The sequence below is a fragment of the Prionailurus viverrinus genome, chromosome C1 (genome assembly GCF_022837055.1).
Source record: "Prionailurus viverrinus isolate Anna chromosome C1, UM_Priviv_1.0, whole genome shotgun sequence".
Taxonomy (NCBI): domain Eukaryota; kingdom Metazoa; phylum Chordata; class Mammalia; order Carnivora; family Felidae; genus Prionailurus; species Prionailurus viverrinus.
In genome coordinates this window covers 120,053,300-120,070,448 of record NC_062568.1, presented here as the reverse complement: position 1 = coordinate 120,070,448, position 17,149 = coordinate 120,053,300, and the positions used below count along the sequence as shown (strand labels likewise).

The window sequence follows — 17,149 nt, the reverse complement described above, 5'->3', positions numbered from 1 at the left end:
ACCTTCAGTCAGCCTTAGTATACGGGCCTACCCCTTTAAGCGAATGATGGACAGTTATTTCAGCCTATCAACTTCCTCGTCAACATCCAATCAGATTTAAACTTCTCTCAGCCGCCCTAGGAGTTGGAAGAAGAGGTCGAAAAAGGGAGCGCTTTCTCTCTCGCGAGAGCGCTGTAAGCTGGCCTTTCAGAAAAAACACTGGAACAGATCGCCCGACTTCCCAAATAGTGGGTTAAAGGATGGAGTCACAAACCAATGAAAGGAATGAGGAGGTGGGATCACTGCTTTTACCGCGCTAGAAGTACCGTTACAGGGCAGACTTTTTGTCCAATCAACGCCTCCAGACTTTGGGTCAGGTGACCCTAGAGTGCGAGGGGCGGAGCTACAGCCTGGCGCGAGGAACCGTTAAGATGGACAACGAATATAACCAATGAAGTACACCGACTAGGGCGTTGGGAACCCAATAACATTGGTTGGGCGGGCGCCTTTCCGGAGCGCGGGGAGATGTAAAGACAGACAAATCATTTTCCCAATGAGACTGTAGAAGAGAGGAGCTAATTGACCAATGAGGACTGTGGGGCGGGAGCCTTCGCCGCGGCGGAGTCCAAGATGGCGGCGTGCGGTTCCGCTGTGTGAAACGAGCGCGGGGCGGCGGGTTAATCATCTCCGCGGAGACGACCTCCGACGACCCGCAACAATGAAGGGAAAAGAGCGCTCCCCAGTCAAGCCCAAACGCTCCCGTGGTGGTGAGGACTCGACTTCCCGCGGGGAGCGGAGCAAGAAGTTAGGGGGCTCTGGTGGCAGCAATGGGAGTAGCAGCGGAAAGACCGACAGCGGCGGCGGTTCGCGGCGCAGCCTTCATCTGGACAAGTCCAGCAGCCGAGGTGGCAGCCGCGAGTATGACACTGGTGGGGGCAGCTCCAGTAGCCGCTTGCATAGTTACAGCTCCCCAAGCACCAAAAATTCCTCGGGCGGGGGCGAGTCGCGCAGCAGCTCCCGGGGTGGAGGCGGGGAGTCACGTTCCTCTGGGGCCGCCTCCTCAGCTCCTGGCGGCGGGGACGGCGGGGAATACAAGACACTGAAGATAAGCGAGTTGGGGTCCCAGCTGAGTGACGAAGCGGTGGAGGACGGACTGTTTCACGAGTTCAAACGCTTCGGTGATGTAAGTGTCAAAATCAGTCATCTCTCGGGTTCCGGCAGCGGGGATGAGCGAGTAGCCTTTGTGAACTTCCGGCGGCCAGAGGACGCGCGGGCGGCCAAGCATGCCAGAGGCCGCCTAGTGCTCTATGACCGGCCGCTGAAGATAGAAGCAGTGTATGTGAGCCGGCGCCGCAGCCGCTCCCCTTTAGACAAAGATACTTATCCTCCGTCTGCCAGCGTGGTCGGGGCCTCTGTAGGTGGTCACCGGCACCCCCCTGGAGGCGGTGGAGGCCAGAGATCGCTTTCCCCTGGTGGCGCAGCCCTGGGATACAGAGACTACCGGTTGCAGCAGTTGGCCCTTGGCCGCCTGCCCCCTCCACCTCCACCACCATTGCCCCGTGAGCTGGAGAGAGAGCGAGACTACCCGTTTTATGAAAGAGTGCGCCCAGCTTACAGTCTTGAGCCAAGGGTGGGAGCTGGAGCGGGTGCTGCTCCTTTCAGAGAAGTGGATGAGATCTCACCCGAGGATGATCAGCGAGCTAACCGGACGCTTTTCTTGGGCAACCTAGACATCACTGTGACAGAGAGTGATCTAAGAAGGGCTTTTGACCGCTTTGGAGTCATCACAGAAGTAGACATCAAGAGGCCGTCTCGGGGCCAGACCAGTACCTATGGTTTTCTCAAGTTTGAGAACCTAGACATGTCTCACCGGGCCAAACTAGCAATGTCTGGCAAAATTATAATTCGGAATCCTATCAAAATTGGTTATGGGAAAGCTACACCCACCACCCGCCTCTGGGTGGGTGGTCTGGGACCTTGGGTGCCTCTTGCTGCCTTGGCTCGAGAGTTTGACCGATTTGGCACCATCCGCACCATAGACTACCGCAAAGGTGATAGTTGGGCGTATATCCAGTACGAAAGCCTAGATGCAGCTCATGCTGCCTGGACCCACATGCGTGGCTTCCCACTCGGGGGCCCAGATCGACGCCTTAGAGTAGACTTTGCAGACACAGAGCATCGATACCAGCAGCAATATCTGCAGCCTCTGCCTTTGACTCATTATGAATTGGTGACGGATGCTTTTGGACATCGGGCACCTGACCCTTTGAGGGGTGCTCGGGATAGGACACCACCGTTGCTATACAGAGATCGTGATAGAGACCTTTATCCTGATTCTGATTGGGTGCCACCCCCGCCCCCAGTCCGCGAACGCAGCACTCGGACTGCAGCTACTGCTGTGCCTGCCTATGAGCCACTGGATAGCCTGGATCGCAGGCGAGATGGCTGGTCCTTGGACCGGGACAGAGGTGATCGAGATCTGCCCAGCAGCAGAGACCAGCCTAGGAAGCGAAGGCCACCTGAGGAGAGCGGGGGCCGGCACCTGGAGAGGTCCCCTGAGAGCGACCGTCCCCGAAAGCGTCACTGTGCTCCTTCTCCCGACCGCAGTCCAGAATTGAGCAGTAGCCGGGATCGCTACAACAGTGACAATGATCGATCTTCCCGTCTTCTTCTCTTGGAAAGGCCCTCTCCAGTCAGAGACAGACGAGGTAGTTTGGAGAAGAGCCAGGGTGACAAGCGGGACCGTAAAAACTCTGCATCAGCTGAACGGGATAGGAAGCACCGGACAGCTGCTCCCACTGAGGGAAAAAGCCCTCTGAAAAAAGAAGACCGGTCTGATGGGAGTGCACCCAGCACCAGCACTGCTTCCTCGAAGCTGAAGTCCCCTTCCCAGAAACAGGATGGTGGGACAGCCCCTGCAGCCGCAGCCTCTCCCAAACTCTGTTTGGCCTGGCAGGGCATGCTTCTGTTGAAGAACAGCAACTTTCCTTCCAACATGCATCTGTTGCAGGGTGACCTCCAGGTGGCTAGCAGTCTTCTTGTGGAGGGCTCAACCGGAGGCAAAGTAGCCCAGCTCAAGATCACTCAGCGTCTTCGTTTGGACCAGCCCAAGTTGGATGAAGTAACTCGACGCATCAAAGTGGCAGGGCCCAATGGTTATGCCATTCTTCTGGCTGTGCCTGGAAATTCTGACAGCAGGTCCTCCTCTTCCTCAGCCACATCAGACACTGCCACCTCTACTCAGAGGCCACTTAGGAACCTTGTGTCCTATTTAAAGCAAAAGCAGGCCGCTGGGGTGATAAGCCTCCCTGTGGGGGGCAATAAAGACAAGGAAAACACCGGAGTCCTTCACGCTTTTCCACCCTGTGAGTTCTCCCAGCAGTTCCTGGATTCCCCTGCCAAGGCACTGGCCAAATCTGAAGAAGATTACCTGGTCATGATCATTGTCCGTGGTGCGTCCTAAAGTCCATGTGTAACTTGTATTTACTACTTTGACATGGTTCCTGTTTTGTGATGTATAATGGGATACAGCATCAGATGAAATTTTCTTTTGAATTAGTTGTTTAGTTGTAGCTTTTCTCTTTTTTATATTTTTATAAACCTTTAAAATAGAAGTCAGGACAGTTTAGCTATTATTTTAAGCGAAAGGGATGCCCTGAAGGTAGCAAGCAGATGGGTTTACTTTAATTAGGAGTTCCCACTCTTAGGAGTAACTTTTTTTCCTCTTTCATTTTCTTTTTTTTTTTTTTCTTTTTTAACCTTGAGCTTAAAAAAAAAAATCCTCAGAGTTACAAGCCCAAAATTTTGAAAAGTTGGGATTTGGAGAAGAGCCCACTTGACTATATAAAGATGATAATATATACCTAAAAATGGCTTGAATTGGTATTTAGGTTAATAATTCCTATACCAGAAGTGTTATTTGTATGGCTGAAATTTGATCAGGAATCTTCAAAGTACAAACTGGTAAATTGTATAGCAATGTAATTATTTTAATCAGGTATTTGAGTATTTCTCTTAAAATACACGGTTCATTCCCCGAGTGTCTGCTCTAACACATTTTTATCAGTAGTTAAGTTCTGTATCCCGTATATGCACTTTTGGTTTGTAGCTGTAACTGTTCAGTAAAAATTGAGGAGTAGGTTACAAACCATATATGTCTTATGCTAGTATGCAAGAAGTGGGTAGGTGTTTTTAAAATCAGAATTCTTTGGTTAGTTATTGGTGTGTGGTGGTGTTTTTACTGACTTTCAGAGAGGTATAGCAGGTACAGTTCTAATTTAATTGTGCGTATTTCAAAACTTAAGTGTTTTTCATCAAAGATGAGTTTTTGTTTTTGTATCCATGCAAATTTCTGATTTCAATAATAGAAAGAAGAGTTGTCTGCAGGCTCATAAGTCAGCTTTTGTTTTAGTGGGCATTAATTAGCCATATCTGGATCGCAGAAATTTTTTAAGTCATCGTGAAATGCCTTTGACATGCTCTTTTTAAATTTTGCCTGTATTTTTATTTTCATTTATAAGCAGTAGCGATGGCATTACATTATTGAAAATGTTTTGAATGTCTTTTTCACTGGTGTCCAACCACAGAGAACTGAAATGTCAGTGTAGGAAAACCCCTTTTTATTGGAATTAATACAAAATAATTTAATCCAACCAAATAATTTAACCCAACCTCACAGTTTGGTTTTTTTTTTTTTCCAAAGCTGAAGGTTATAGTGATTTCTGGTTCTTAACAAGGGCTTTTGCTGCATAACAGTAATGGATGATTTTCTTTTTTTTGTCTTGTTTCTTTATCCCTGTCCTCACCCCTAGTTTCTCAGGTCGTTAGTAAGTATGTTTTCCCCCTTGATTTAAATGCTGAGGACTTTAGCTAAGGCCCTTGATATTTAATTATGATTAGAAACTCTAGGACCTTTTGGATCATGGTCATGTTTCTATTCTGTGAAAGTGACTTATAGAAAGCCTGGCAGAACCCAACTGTTTTCTTTCTGTTATCAAAGCTGGTAGTTTTGAAATAGCACCAATAATAACCCAGGGAAATGTCATGTAATTTGTTTATTTTCCGTTATGACAGGTGTCTAATGCATGTCAGCATGAAATCCTCATCACTGCTGTGTCATCCTTTTTGGTTTTCACTATGCATTTATAAACTTTCTTTTTAAGTGTGGAGGTTTTTCTAGGGTTTTTGTTGTTTTTAAACTGGAAAAACTAGCCATTGTGATAGAAGGAAGGTACTAGGCTGTGAGCACAAAGGTCCTTGGTGTGCTTGTAGGGAAAATACCTGAGATCCTACAAGTTAAGACCTGGTGCTTTTTGCTTTTAAAAACCTGTACTTGCCACACGAATATGGAGGAGACACTGTTCCGAAAGTAATGTGAGTTTGCGGTCTGCGTACGTGGGGTCAAAGTACAGTTTGGTTAGATACATTTTTCCAGTTTAAATACTCTCACTAACCATTAACTTTTGAATATCTTTTGATAAGAAAGCTGGACAAATGATTTTGCTCTTTTAGAGAGTGAAGTCCACGACATATAATTTTACTCTAAAGTGTGGGGTTTTTTTTTCCCCTTTTTCTTTTTTTTCTTTCTTTCCCCTTTTTTTTTCCTCTTTTTTTTTTTTTTTTTTTAAGTTGATGTGACAACCAACCGAAGAGTACTGTGGTTTTTGCTCCATGTTTGTTTGAATCTTTATCTGACATGGTGGTTTTTGTTAGGTCTGGGCAATTTGTGCTTCAGTTTTTTGAAACAATGGCTTGATACCATTTCTAAATGTATGTATTAGAAATAACTAATTATGTTTAGTTTGGTGCTTACTTACAGAGTGCCATCGTCCAGATGAATCTCTTAATTCGTGTTGCCCATCCCGCTGCGTAGGTTCCTAATATTGTTAAACTATTTAAGCCTTCAGAATAGAATGAAAAGCAAGAGTCTAAAGCTATCTGGTTCTAATTCTCGTTAGCCAGAATTTCATAATCTCAATATTGGATGTTCTTTATAACAACCACTTGTTTCTTTTACTTAAAAAAAAAAAAATACTCGTTTGGTTGATTTTTCTGGAACTCAGCTCAAATGAATGCAAAGAAAATTTCTTCAGTATATTATATAATGACATATTAAGTATTACTGGTGAAAAACATAAAGCTAATTAAGACTTGAGATCCACAACTTCAAAGTTTATGGAAAATTAAGCAAGCATTCAGCTCCTGGCCAATTTTTTACTGTTATTTTGTTAGTTGTAACTGGGATTCCTATTAAGCGTTTTCCACACAAAAATTTAAATTCCTGGTTTTACATGTGTGTCTACATTGTGTAGATAGAGTTTTCGCTTTAAGGATTACGTATTAAAATGTCCATCCTCTGGCCGGTATAAGCTTTTGTTACATTTTGAAGGTCACATACTCTGGCCCTTAACTCAGATCACTTGAGGTACAGTAAGAAAAATAAGGTGTGTGTTTGTTGCTTTCAGAGCCAAACACTGTTTGGATTTATTTTGAAATGTTATGAGGAGGTTTTCACTGGCCATATTTGTTTTGTTTTTTAAAATTTGAAATCCACTTTTTTTAGACCGTGAAATTGTTCATTATGCAAATTCAGCTTGAACTGCAATTTGGGTCCATACAGGGACCATTCACCGAAACCTCTGTGGTGATAGAATTAGGATCTCCTCTTGAGAAGAGGGCCTTAATGACCTTTTTATGTGAAAAGTTTGGGAGAGAACTTCTGGACGATTTTTTCTGTTTCTGCCACAGTGTTTGGTTTTGAGATAGCAGTTGGGTATGAGGACAAGAAGAGAAGTAGGGTGGAGTTGGCCCCGTTAGCAGTCTGCTTCTAGTGATGTCCCTAAAGGGAGACAATGATTTCAGGTAACCACAGTGAACTGTCTAGCTGAGTAAAAAGTTTTATACGTTTGGTTTAAACAGAGTTGAAAAGTAAAAGTCCTAAAGCGTTCTTTGGGTGTTTAGCAATTGTCTGTACGAGTGTTTTCTTAAAATAACAGCGGCTGTCTTTGGTAACCCAGATGAAGGTGGATTTTTAAATGGCTTTGTATCTTGACCCCTTTCTATAGCAACAGAGTAGTTCTGTATTGTTCCATCTAAATTACAGAACGAAAACAGAGGGGGTAAAAGTTTGACTCCACCTTTTTTTTAGTTTCATTTAAGTTCTATTTAGAATATATTGATCATAAATTGATTGTAAACTTCCTGTCTTTCTGAATTTGTTTGATATGTTTTACTCAGTTACATGAGTACAAGGGGTATTTTCAGTCCTGTAATCTTCGCTCAGTGGCAGTCCTTAAAAAAGTCCACCCTGTTGTTCTACTTGTTATTTGTCTATTCATACGGTAAACTCATTCAAGGTATGTGCCAGTGGGTATTATTGGTGCTTTTTGAAGTCAAGCTGGATTATCCAGGAAGGTCTTGTTAATGTTATGTTCATCTATAATGGCATAGGGGAAATATATATATTTTTAATATTGTAAACATTTGTACTGAATAACCTTTTTTTCCCCCCCGCAAGCAAAACTGGTGAACTGCGGATTGAAGATATGGAATTCAAAGCTCTAATGGACCTTTTTGAAGAGAAGTTATGGCTTATGTGGAGTTTACATGGGCCTCTTGATGGAAGAAAGCTAATCTGTTTAGTATTTGTGCATTTTACTAAAATGGCAGCTTAAAGTTGTGTATCTGCTATTGTGATGCCAATGCCGGTGTTTTAAGTGGAAAAAAAATGACCTCTTGCTTTGTGCTGTGTACACAAGATTTCTGGAAAAGTAAAGAAAAACCCTTTTTATGGCTCACACAGCTTAAAAGTAGCTGTCACTCAAACGTGCGCTCACAGTTGAGCTGCTTTTGTTTTATTCTAAATAAATTGTTTCTTTTGAGGAAAATGTTTTTCTGCCTGGAAGTGAATTGACGGCAAACCTTTGACCCCTTTGTTTGCAGCTGAGGGGGTTCTTGCTGCTGCTCAGATCTTGTATGTCTTGAGCAAGAAGCAGGGAGACCATCATTTTGACTATCACGGTGTGTCAATTCTGAAGGATCACTAGTGTTACTGTGACCCCCTTTGTTTGCAGCGAAGGGGATCATTTGCTTCTCGGTCCTCAACTTGATGAGGAAATGGTGCTGTTTGCTGGCACGCAAGAAGCCGGGGCAAGCACCGTAAGCCTCACCACAGTGCACGAGTCGGGGGCTTTGCTGGTTTGAAGAGCCGGAGTTGCTGAAATTTAAGTTTTGATTTATTTTGTTCACCCATCACGTTTGGCCTTAGTTTCATTTTTAATTTGAAGAAAAGTTTGAGATTGCTTTATCTTGCACTTAACATTTGCACCAAATTGCCAAAAGAAGGAGAAATGCTCCGTTTGCTTTTTAAATGTTAATGATGATGTTAATAAAGCCTTTCCTGACACATTGGAGAAGCTCCTCCGTCTCCAGGGGCTTCTTCCCAGAGTTATGCAGTGATGGGTTTAGTGCTGAATGGATGAAGAGTTCCTGAGAGCTAGCGTTTGTAATTAGAACCGTTACTCGGTATCTGTGCCTTATTTGACCTGTGGTTCCACATGCCTTGGATGTGCATGCACCGTGACGGTTTCGTAGGTACGAACGCACACTCAGGCCCAGTCACTTCGGTTGGTAGTACAGAGTGTGAGGAAAAAATGGAGGCGTCCTTAAGGAGGAAAAAGTGTTTGCCTTTAGTTCCTGCGTTATCCTGTACAGGGGCTCCTGAGCTTTGGAAGCTGTTCCCAGTACAGGAGAACAACTCCCCTGTTTGCAGCAGGAGACTTCGGTGCACAGTGACAACGCTGGAGTTCAAGAGGAAGCCAGCAGTGCTGCACCGTGGGCTTCAGACGCCATTGTCGTTTGCCAGTTTTAAACTTAACTAGTTGCAGACGAAGACCACCTTGAAATGCAGGCTTGTTGGGCTTGTTTTGAATTTTAACCTCGGATGGAAGAGCCCTAGTGCTGTCTGTCTCCATGCGGGATGATGCTTACTTAGGCAACAGGTGATTATCAACAAAGGATGCCACGGTTATACTCTGCAAGGTGGTGTTCCAGTGGCAAACAGCTGTGTAAACTCTTGTAAACAGGTAAGAGGGTTTTTAGAGGTCAAAAATGCATTTGATGAATAGGGTGAGGGCTTTGGCTGGTTGGGGTATTGTTTCTCTGATTGCAAGTCTTTAGGCACTCTGCTGCCTTTACTAGCTCTCTCCCCTCACCCAAGTGGGTTGTGTTTGCAAAATCCCAGGGGGAGCTTTTGTGCTACTTGGTGTGTGTGTGTGTGTGTGTGTGTGTGTGTGTGTGTGTGTGTATGTATATTTTTTTTCTTAATTTGCATTTGAAAAATTTTTTTCATGTGGGAGCCAAAATAGTAAAATCCTGGTTATGGATTTGGGATGGGATTTACAGCCTTGATGTCCTTTAAAGTTTTGACGTTTTCTATTAACCACGGCCTTCACCCTTTGTGGTGATTTCATGGTACTGGGAGAACTTAACTGCTATAAAATGTTGCCATTACAAACACTGATTCTAAACCTCCAGGTCAGCATAGAGGGAGGGAGAGAGAGTGAGTGCGTGCGCCCGAGAGAAGAAAAGTACCATCAGACTGGAATGATAGATATTTTAGCCAAAATGGTTAGTTTTTTCCTTGTCTTCCAATGAGATTAAATTATAAAAATAACTACAGTTTGTGGGAAGTGACTAGGCAATGTTATGAGAAATCCAGCTTTTGTCTGCTCTTCCCATTTTCATTGTCCATTTAGTCCTACCAGCCTTTCAGGCCCTTCCAATCTCTCACGCCCCCAACATTAATCAAGTGTCAGGCTTTGGCAACTTAACACGAGCATGACTTTTAATGTATAATACAACTATGTTTCCTTTATTTTAAGTGGCGTTGAAATTTTGAATAGGATTTTGCTCTTCACGAAATGCTTGTTTTCTCTTTCCAAAGGGGAAAAGTGAAGTACAGTGGGTGTTTGTTTTTGTTTTTCAGTTTCTCAGTGTGTCATTTACAACATTTGCTTATGAGTTGGCTGTCATCTAAAGCTTTGCTAAATAGTCCCACCTATATTCAGATGTTTTATACCTGTCGAAAATGTCAATTTCCAGTGTATTTTCTTCCTCTGGCTAGTCCACACTGAAAGCCCATTAAGTAGTTTTTCCAACTAGCAAACAAGTATTTTAAGTCACTGTAATGGTTTAAGGAAGATTATGTTAATACTCTTTCTGCATGTTTGGTTATCTTTCTAAGGTCTTGGGTTTCATCTCAAGAACAAGAGGAAATGTTACAAATAGAACATTTGTTTATTTGTATATGAGATCATATCATGCAAAATGGGAAGGTACACAGCATGACAATCTTTTGAAACTACGCATGAAATCATTTTGTTTCTAGCTGCACCGTGAACGAAAAATTATTAATTAGGCTGAGTGTTAGATCTAGAGTTCTGGTTTTATAAATTGAGACCTGCCCTTTTGAATTATTTGTGTGCTTTTCCAGTGTCTTCCATATGGTCTAAATTTAGGATTCTACTGTAAAGGAAATAATTCCAGTAACACCTCTGAATTGACTTGTGCTCATTTTGAAAAGCCTGGCTGTATTAAAATTGAAAATAGGAAGTACTGTGACTTTAGTAATAACAACTTAGGTTTTATAAAGTGCCGCTTCTGTAGCTTAAGTGACATTACTGTTTACAGGCTGTTTATCTGAGGTGGTAAATTTAATGCTTATGGCTCGTGGCAGCATCTAGTTTTCTTTTTCCAATAGGATATCTGATTATGGCTTATCTGACCACTACCTCCATCTCCCTCCCATTCCAGTTTCCTCTCCTTAAGCAATTCGTTGTATAACAGAATTCCTCCAAACCTCAGACAAGATTGTCCTTAGCAGCCAAGAAAAGATTTTGACCTTGAGGTCAAATTACTTAACATGCTTCTTCTACTCAAATGCTTAGAATTAAGCATTCAAGTAGAGTTTCTGTATAATCATTTGAATGCTGACCGCATATTAACAAGTAAAGTGCTGAGCATATAGATGAAACTATCAAATAGTCTCTACCTGTGTTAGCAGCTTATACTGTAATTACAATATAAAAACAAGTAAATGGTGAAATATCAGGGGAGAAGTTCACAGTTTAAGACAATTACAGAAGAGCTGTCGCAGGCCAGTATTTGATTAATTGCCAGTGGATTTTTATAGGAGATAAAGGTGTATGGATGAGCACATGAACAGGTTACTTGAAGCTGCGATCGTGAAGAAAAACTTTACAAAATAATTTTGTTAGTTGGAGAAGGATGTGGCATGGTGAGGGAGGTAGGGCTTGAGATGTCAGGCAGACAAGCATGAATACTGTAACAGCTGGTTGATCACTGGAAAAGTTGAGCAGGCTGAAGCCTGGGCAACTTGTAAAATGGTTGGAACAACAGAAATAGGGAATCCTGAAACGCAAGGCAGTTTGAGCAAGGTGGGAAGTGAGGACGCATAATCAGGTTGAGGCATGTTGACAGAAAGTGACGGTACTAATAATAGCAGTCATTTGTTAAATACCCATTTTAAGCCAAACATTCTGCCAGGTCCTGTGCACACATTGTCTCCTGTAAGTCTCACCACAGACCATACTCTGACAGCTAGTGGTTGATGGAGCCAGGGTTCTAGCCAGGCCTTGGTCCCAGCTAGGGTTCTTGGTCGCCGTCTTGCCATACCTGCCTTGCTACTTTTTTCTGGAGGCTGGGATGGGTAAAGCTGCAAACTTGAGAAGATGTCTGGGCGGGTTTCAAACTGTAGAGTGTATCAACATTTGTGGTTCTTGGGAAACATGCAGGCCCTTGGCTCCAACCCCAGGCACTCTGGGATTTGTTCGGGCTGGCACAGCCCTGGAGTCTTTGTTCCTCTACAGGCTTCCCAGGTAATTCTGATGTAGTCCGTGGTCGTTGGCCACGTGTTGAGCATCACTGGCCCCCAGAGAGTAGAGTGCTGACGTATAAACTTGGAGTAATGTCGTATATAAGGCATGGGAAGGGGAGACGGTGTGGAAAAGAATCCCAGCTGAAAGAGCCAGAATAATGTTCTTTCTGTCTCTGAGGCTGAAAGGAGGAATTTGCAGAAGATAAATTCAAAGCTGTTACAGAGACAAGCAGAGTGAAACTGCAAATGCCATGGAATTTATCACTGAAAATTGTCACTTAAGTCACAGTTTTATAGTCCTGTAATTATTTCTCCAAGGAATTCAATCCAGCTTAGTATGTAATTTTGCCTCGTAACAGTCTGTGAGAAGGGCCACTGTGCAGTTTATGAAATGCTAAAGGGATACCAGAAAAGTTTTGTGAGTTGGTTGTTGGATACAGAGCCAGGAACTGATTGGGATATTCTTGAGTTTTCAGATGTTAATCTAAAAATAACGTGACTGTAGTCTGTCTGAAATTAAAATCGATAGTGACTCTAGGATATGAATATATACGTGCATGTACATGTGCAAGTTGCTTTCCATGAATGAACCACACCTAGATCTGCTGCCTCCTAACTAGGTTACTAACAGGATTGAGACAGAATGGAATTATAGATAAAGTTGAGTGTATCTTTGATTTCTAAATGGTTGCAAGATTTCCTATTTTGCATTATCTAAACTGGGTTTGTCCTCAGTTAGTATGGCTAATTCTTCAAATATTAGGTATCTGTTATGTGCCAGGAGTTATTGTAGATCTTGGGAGTATATTGGTAAAGAAAACAAATTTTTCTCACGGAGCTGACATTCTGATGGAAGAAGGGAGATAGTGAAGTGTAAGTCAGGGCCAGTTGCCAAGGACAAATGCTGAATGTAGTAGAAAGCCATTGAAAGTTTCAAGGAGGCAGAGTGATGTGACTTGATCAAGATTTGACTACCAGTCTCAGGAAAGTAACACAACTATCCTTCACCTAGTCCCCAAATCTAGAATAATGCCTGGTATGTATACATACAATAGGTACCCAAGTATTTGAAGAATTAATTCGCTACGCCAATTGAAGACAAACATATAAGTAATTCAAAATAGGAAATCTTTCAACTATTTCCAAGTCCAAGATATTTCCTCCAAAGATAAATTAGCATTTCAGATTCACTTTAAGACTGAAACTGTCCTTGTTCAGAGATTCAGCAGTGTTCTTTTATTTAAATAAGCATAGTAGAGATTTATTTCTTCTCAGGCTCATAATTGCTGGCCACCCTGAGATTTGAGGGCAGTCGTCTTCCTAGTCCATCCTTATTTTCTCAACGTGTCTTTTTTTATTCTTTCTGCTATTGTCAGGAGAGTTTCCACTGTGGTCATGTATAGTTTCTGCTATAACACCCTGACTATGCTTTCTATATTTCATAACTTGCAAGCTTTCTAGTGGTATCAACCCAGACTTCCATGCTAAATAGCGATTTAGTGGGTCTTCTTGTGGAATGGCTGTCACCCTGTGCAAACCAGGTATAAATGTGTATTCAGGTTTTAAGTGCTGAATTGGTATATGACCTTTCTCAGGTGACCGACAATTCTTTTCTCAAAAGAAGGACTTAATGAAAAAGTTGAGTGCATAAGCACGTTATTACATATATGTCCAGAGTAGAACTATCATTACAGGAAAAATTAACACTCTCAGGTGCTATGTACATACATATTTTTAATTACATATTTTAATGCATATTGGGGAAATTGGTGTTCCGTAAAATTTGTATGTTAGCATATAGAAATTGACTGTTAGTAGTTTTACCTTGCTTCCAGGGTAGGCATCTAGTTTGTGTATATTCTTTATATCAGAAATACTTCGGTAAACAAAGACTCCTTGACTGGAATTTTTCTGCATTCTACAGCAAAGGTTTCAAACCTGGCTGTACATTAGTATCATCTAAGGAACTTCTTGATACTAATAACCTGGAAATTCCTCTCTCAGATTCATTTACATTGATCTAGGTGGAGTGGGATTCTGCCAAGGTCCCGGTATTATATTTTTGTTTTAAGTGCCCCAAATGATTCTAATGTGTAGCCAGGGTTAAGATCTGTTGCTCTAGAGACAGGTCATAAGCATACGTACAAACACGTACAATCAACCTCTTAAGCACTGTTTGAAAATCAAAACCCAAAACTTTCAGAGTGTAGCCTTACTATTGATAGTGTGGAGCTCGGACCAGCAGCCATTAGCATCACCTGGAAACTTGTTAGAAGTATAAAGAATTACAGGGTCTCACCCTGACCCATTGCATGGGATGAGATCCCTAGGTAATTCGTATGTACTTTAAAGTTCAAGAAAAGGTGCTTAAGATGCAGATACATACATATTCTCTGTACTAAAAATGGATGTTTAGAATCTTATACCTCATACATAAGATTTTCAGATTTCACTAGTCAGTGACATTCACTTTAAAGCATTTAGAAAATATTTCCAACAAGTAGGAACAAAGAGTTCTTAGGTAGTGAGCTTCTGGTGACAGAAAATTACCAGAGGTTTCTGTCACCTAGACGGGGAGGGGTTGCTATTGCCTGTCTTGGTTGGCTCTTGCTTATTTTGTTACGCTTATGTGTTTTTTTCTTCCTTCCTGTTCCGTTCTAGTCCACTCTTCATTGTGAGATATTTTTTCATTGTGTTATTTTTTACAGATAATGGTGAGGATACTTGAGACACTGTTTGCTGATAGGTGCCCCACACGTTAGAATATTTGGTAGAAGTAGGTTTAGATCTTTCTAGGGGAATGGATGTGGAAAGGATTGAGAGTAAATTCTGATTGCCTTTGTTTTTTAAAAAATTTTTTTTTCAACGTTTATTTATTTTTGGGACAGAGAGAGACAGAGCATGAACGGGGGAGGGGCAGAGAGAGAGGGAGACACAGAATCGGAAACTGGCTCCAGGCTCCGAGCCATCAGCCCAGAGCCTGACGTGGCGCTCGAACACTCGGACCGCGAGATCGTGACCTGGCTGAAGTCGGACGCTTAACCGACTGCGCCACCCAGGCGCCCCTGCCTTTGTTTTTTTAATTGTAGTGTGATAGTAACTTCATAAATTGGTTGTCCTCACATAGCAACAAGAATCAAGTTCTAATTCATATTAATCACAGTGATAAATAACACAATAAATATTAAGATTCATATATTACAGGGAATGGCCTGGTATGAATGTTCAGAGAATACTCTAAATTGCAATATATCAATTTTGATACAGGAATGATTTTTAATGTGTAGATTTTTATGATAGAAGATTCTAAAAAAACATTCACCAAGACACCTTTTCTTCTGTTGGTGCTCCTTAAGTTTAGAAGTGTCTGAAGCTCTAATAAATAATGTTTTTAAACATATATGGTATTGGATCAGCCTCCTCTGCTTTTTTTAATAGCCAAGTTTAAAGGAGGGAGCATTTCTAAGTACAATAATTGGTTAAACGTCTTTTTTTCCTCCTGGGTTTCTTTTTAGGAACTACTGACAATCAAAAACCTATAGCCAACTTTGGGATACGGCTTTATTATTCAGCAACTAAAAGATGAGTTCTAATTGGCAGACTTCTGGCACTGGCACTTGTCCTCCTGTTTCTATAGAAACTGGGTTGGAAGTCAGAGCTGCACAAAGGGAAAGGGTAAGTTTCTTTCAAACTCCATATTTATAAACCCATATCTTATTAACTGGCATGGTGTCAGTTTCCACATAAAGACCTACATCAGTGAACTAGAACTCAAACATGAGCTACTAATTTTCACTTGAGTGGAAACTGACATCAGGTCATTAAATATAGTAGGAGGGTTTAAATATGGATTTATTTTTCTGGTGACTCTGACTTCACATTTCTTGAAACAGTGAACTCAGTCTGATAATTCTCACTTTCAGTTGTTTCTAATTTGGGGGTTATAAAGCTGATTTTTATCCTCTTAGATCTTATTCTATTGTACCTTTCTGGTAAGTGAAAATTTTGGAATATAAAGTATGTAGAGAGGACATTTTAAAAGTCTGCATGAATTACAAGTCTCTTCTTTTGAGCTAAGTCTGGTTTTTTCCGTTATAAAACAAGTACAGTACTACTGACCAGTTTTTTAGTTTCTCTCCTCTCTTTGCCAAGCAGGATGAGGTCGTCTGTTGGGCACATACATTTGTTCTCATCCAGGCAGACATCCATTATTTGTAGACCCTAAGACACCTGCCAGTTGGTGAGTCATCTTACTGCTATGGCTTCAGAGGGCTGTGCTACACAGCTGGGGCATTTAGGCTTGAAATTGTGTAATCAAGTGTGATACACTGCGATCTACAGGTTGGTGTATGTAGATAATGTATACTAAACTCGGACTAGCTTTGAGATATTGGAAAGAAGGCAGTATTGGCTCTTGCCCTTTAAAACGTATCTATCTCATTTCCTTGGTCCTGACATATTTTTCTTAAGGGATAGACTTCTCTTCCCTGCTAAAACAGCAACGATGTTGGTTGACACGTAGCAAAGAGTGGGACCTCTTGGCTTGATTTCAGCTCAAATCGTCAGTTCTGTGAAAATTGTAGAAGTGAAAGCTGGAAGTCTTCTCTCACTTCCAAGTCCCTGGTCGGTTCATGGCCGAGAGTAGATTCTCATGAAAAATGTACGCCTCCCTTCTTTAACTACTAATGTGTATCGTGTTTCTGTTTGCTCGCTGGGGCTTGAATGAGATAAAAATAGAATTGAATTTGTGATTTTGGGGGGACAGGGAGAGGGCGGCTAGGAAAAAAACTTCAGGTTTTAGCTGTGTGCTATCAACCATCTAAACATCCAGATGTGTTCTTTACCCCTTAGTAAAGGTGGCCAACTCATCCTGGTTTTAAAACTGAAAGTCCCGTGACCCAGGAACCTCCCTCATTTCCAGCCAAACCCAGACAGTTGGTTACCCTGTCTTAGTTTATTCTCTGTATCCCTAAAAAGGCCTCACTAACTTACTATTCATCATTATTGTATATAGAGGAGATTTCACAATATATTAGCTTCTGTTGGAATGTTGCCATGGATTAGGTTCTTTTTTTTTTTTCTTTAAGAAATGGTTGTCATTTGCCTCAGTGATCCCAGGTTATGGCAGCTTACCTCTCAGAAATAAAACGTGAACTTTAACTCATTTATTTAGAAGTTGATTACAACCACTTTTGTTATTTTGCATTTGTGTATATGTTAATATCTTAGGCATAAATCTGAGACAATTGGGTAGATATTTGTGAGAAATAAGTA

The 17,149-nt window shown here is 41.8% G+C and overlaps 1 protein-coding gene across 2 annotated transcripts; it reads left to right on the top strand.

The window, feature by feature from the left end:
• The first annotated feature begins 132 nt into the window (after positions 1–132).
• Positions 133–8,383, top strand: RBM15 (RNA binding motif protein 15). 2 transcript variants are annotated; one of them, XM_047870556.1, is made up of 2 exons: positions 133–3,431; positions 7,496–8,383. In XM_047870556.1, exons 1-2 carry the CDS (start codon positions 566–568, stop codon positions 7,540–7,542), a joined length of 2,913 nt encoding a protein of 970 aa, XP_047726512.1. In that variant the 5' UTR covers positions 133–565; the 3' UTR covers positions 7,543–8,383. The 2 variants fall into 2 exon arrangements, with proteins under 2 accessions (XP_047726512.1, XP_047726513.1); XM_047870557.1 differs by having other exon boundaries at positions 5,053–8,383.
• Positions 8,384–17,149: the final 8,766 nt, after the last annotated feature.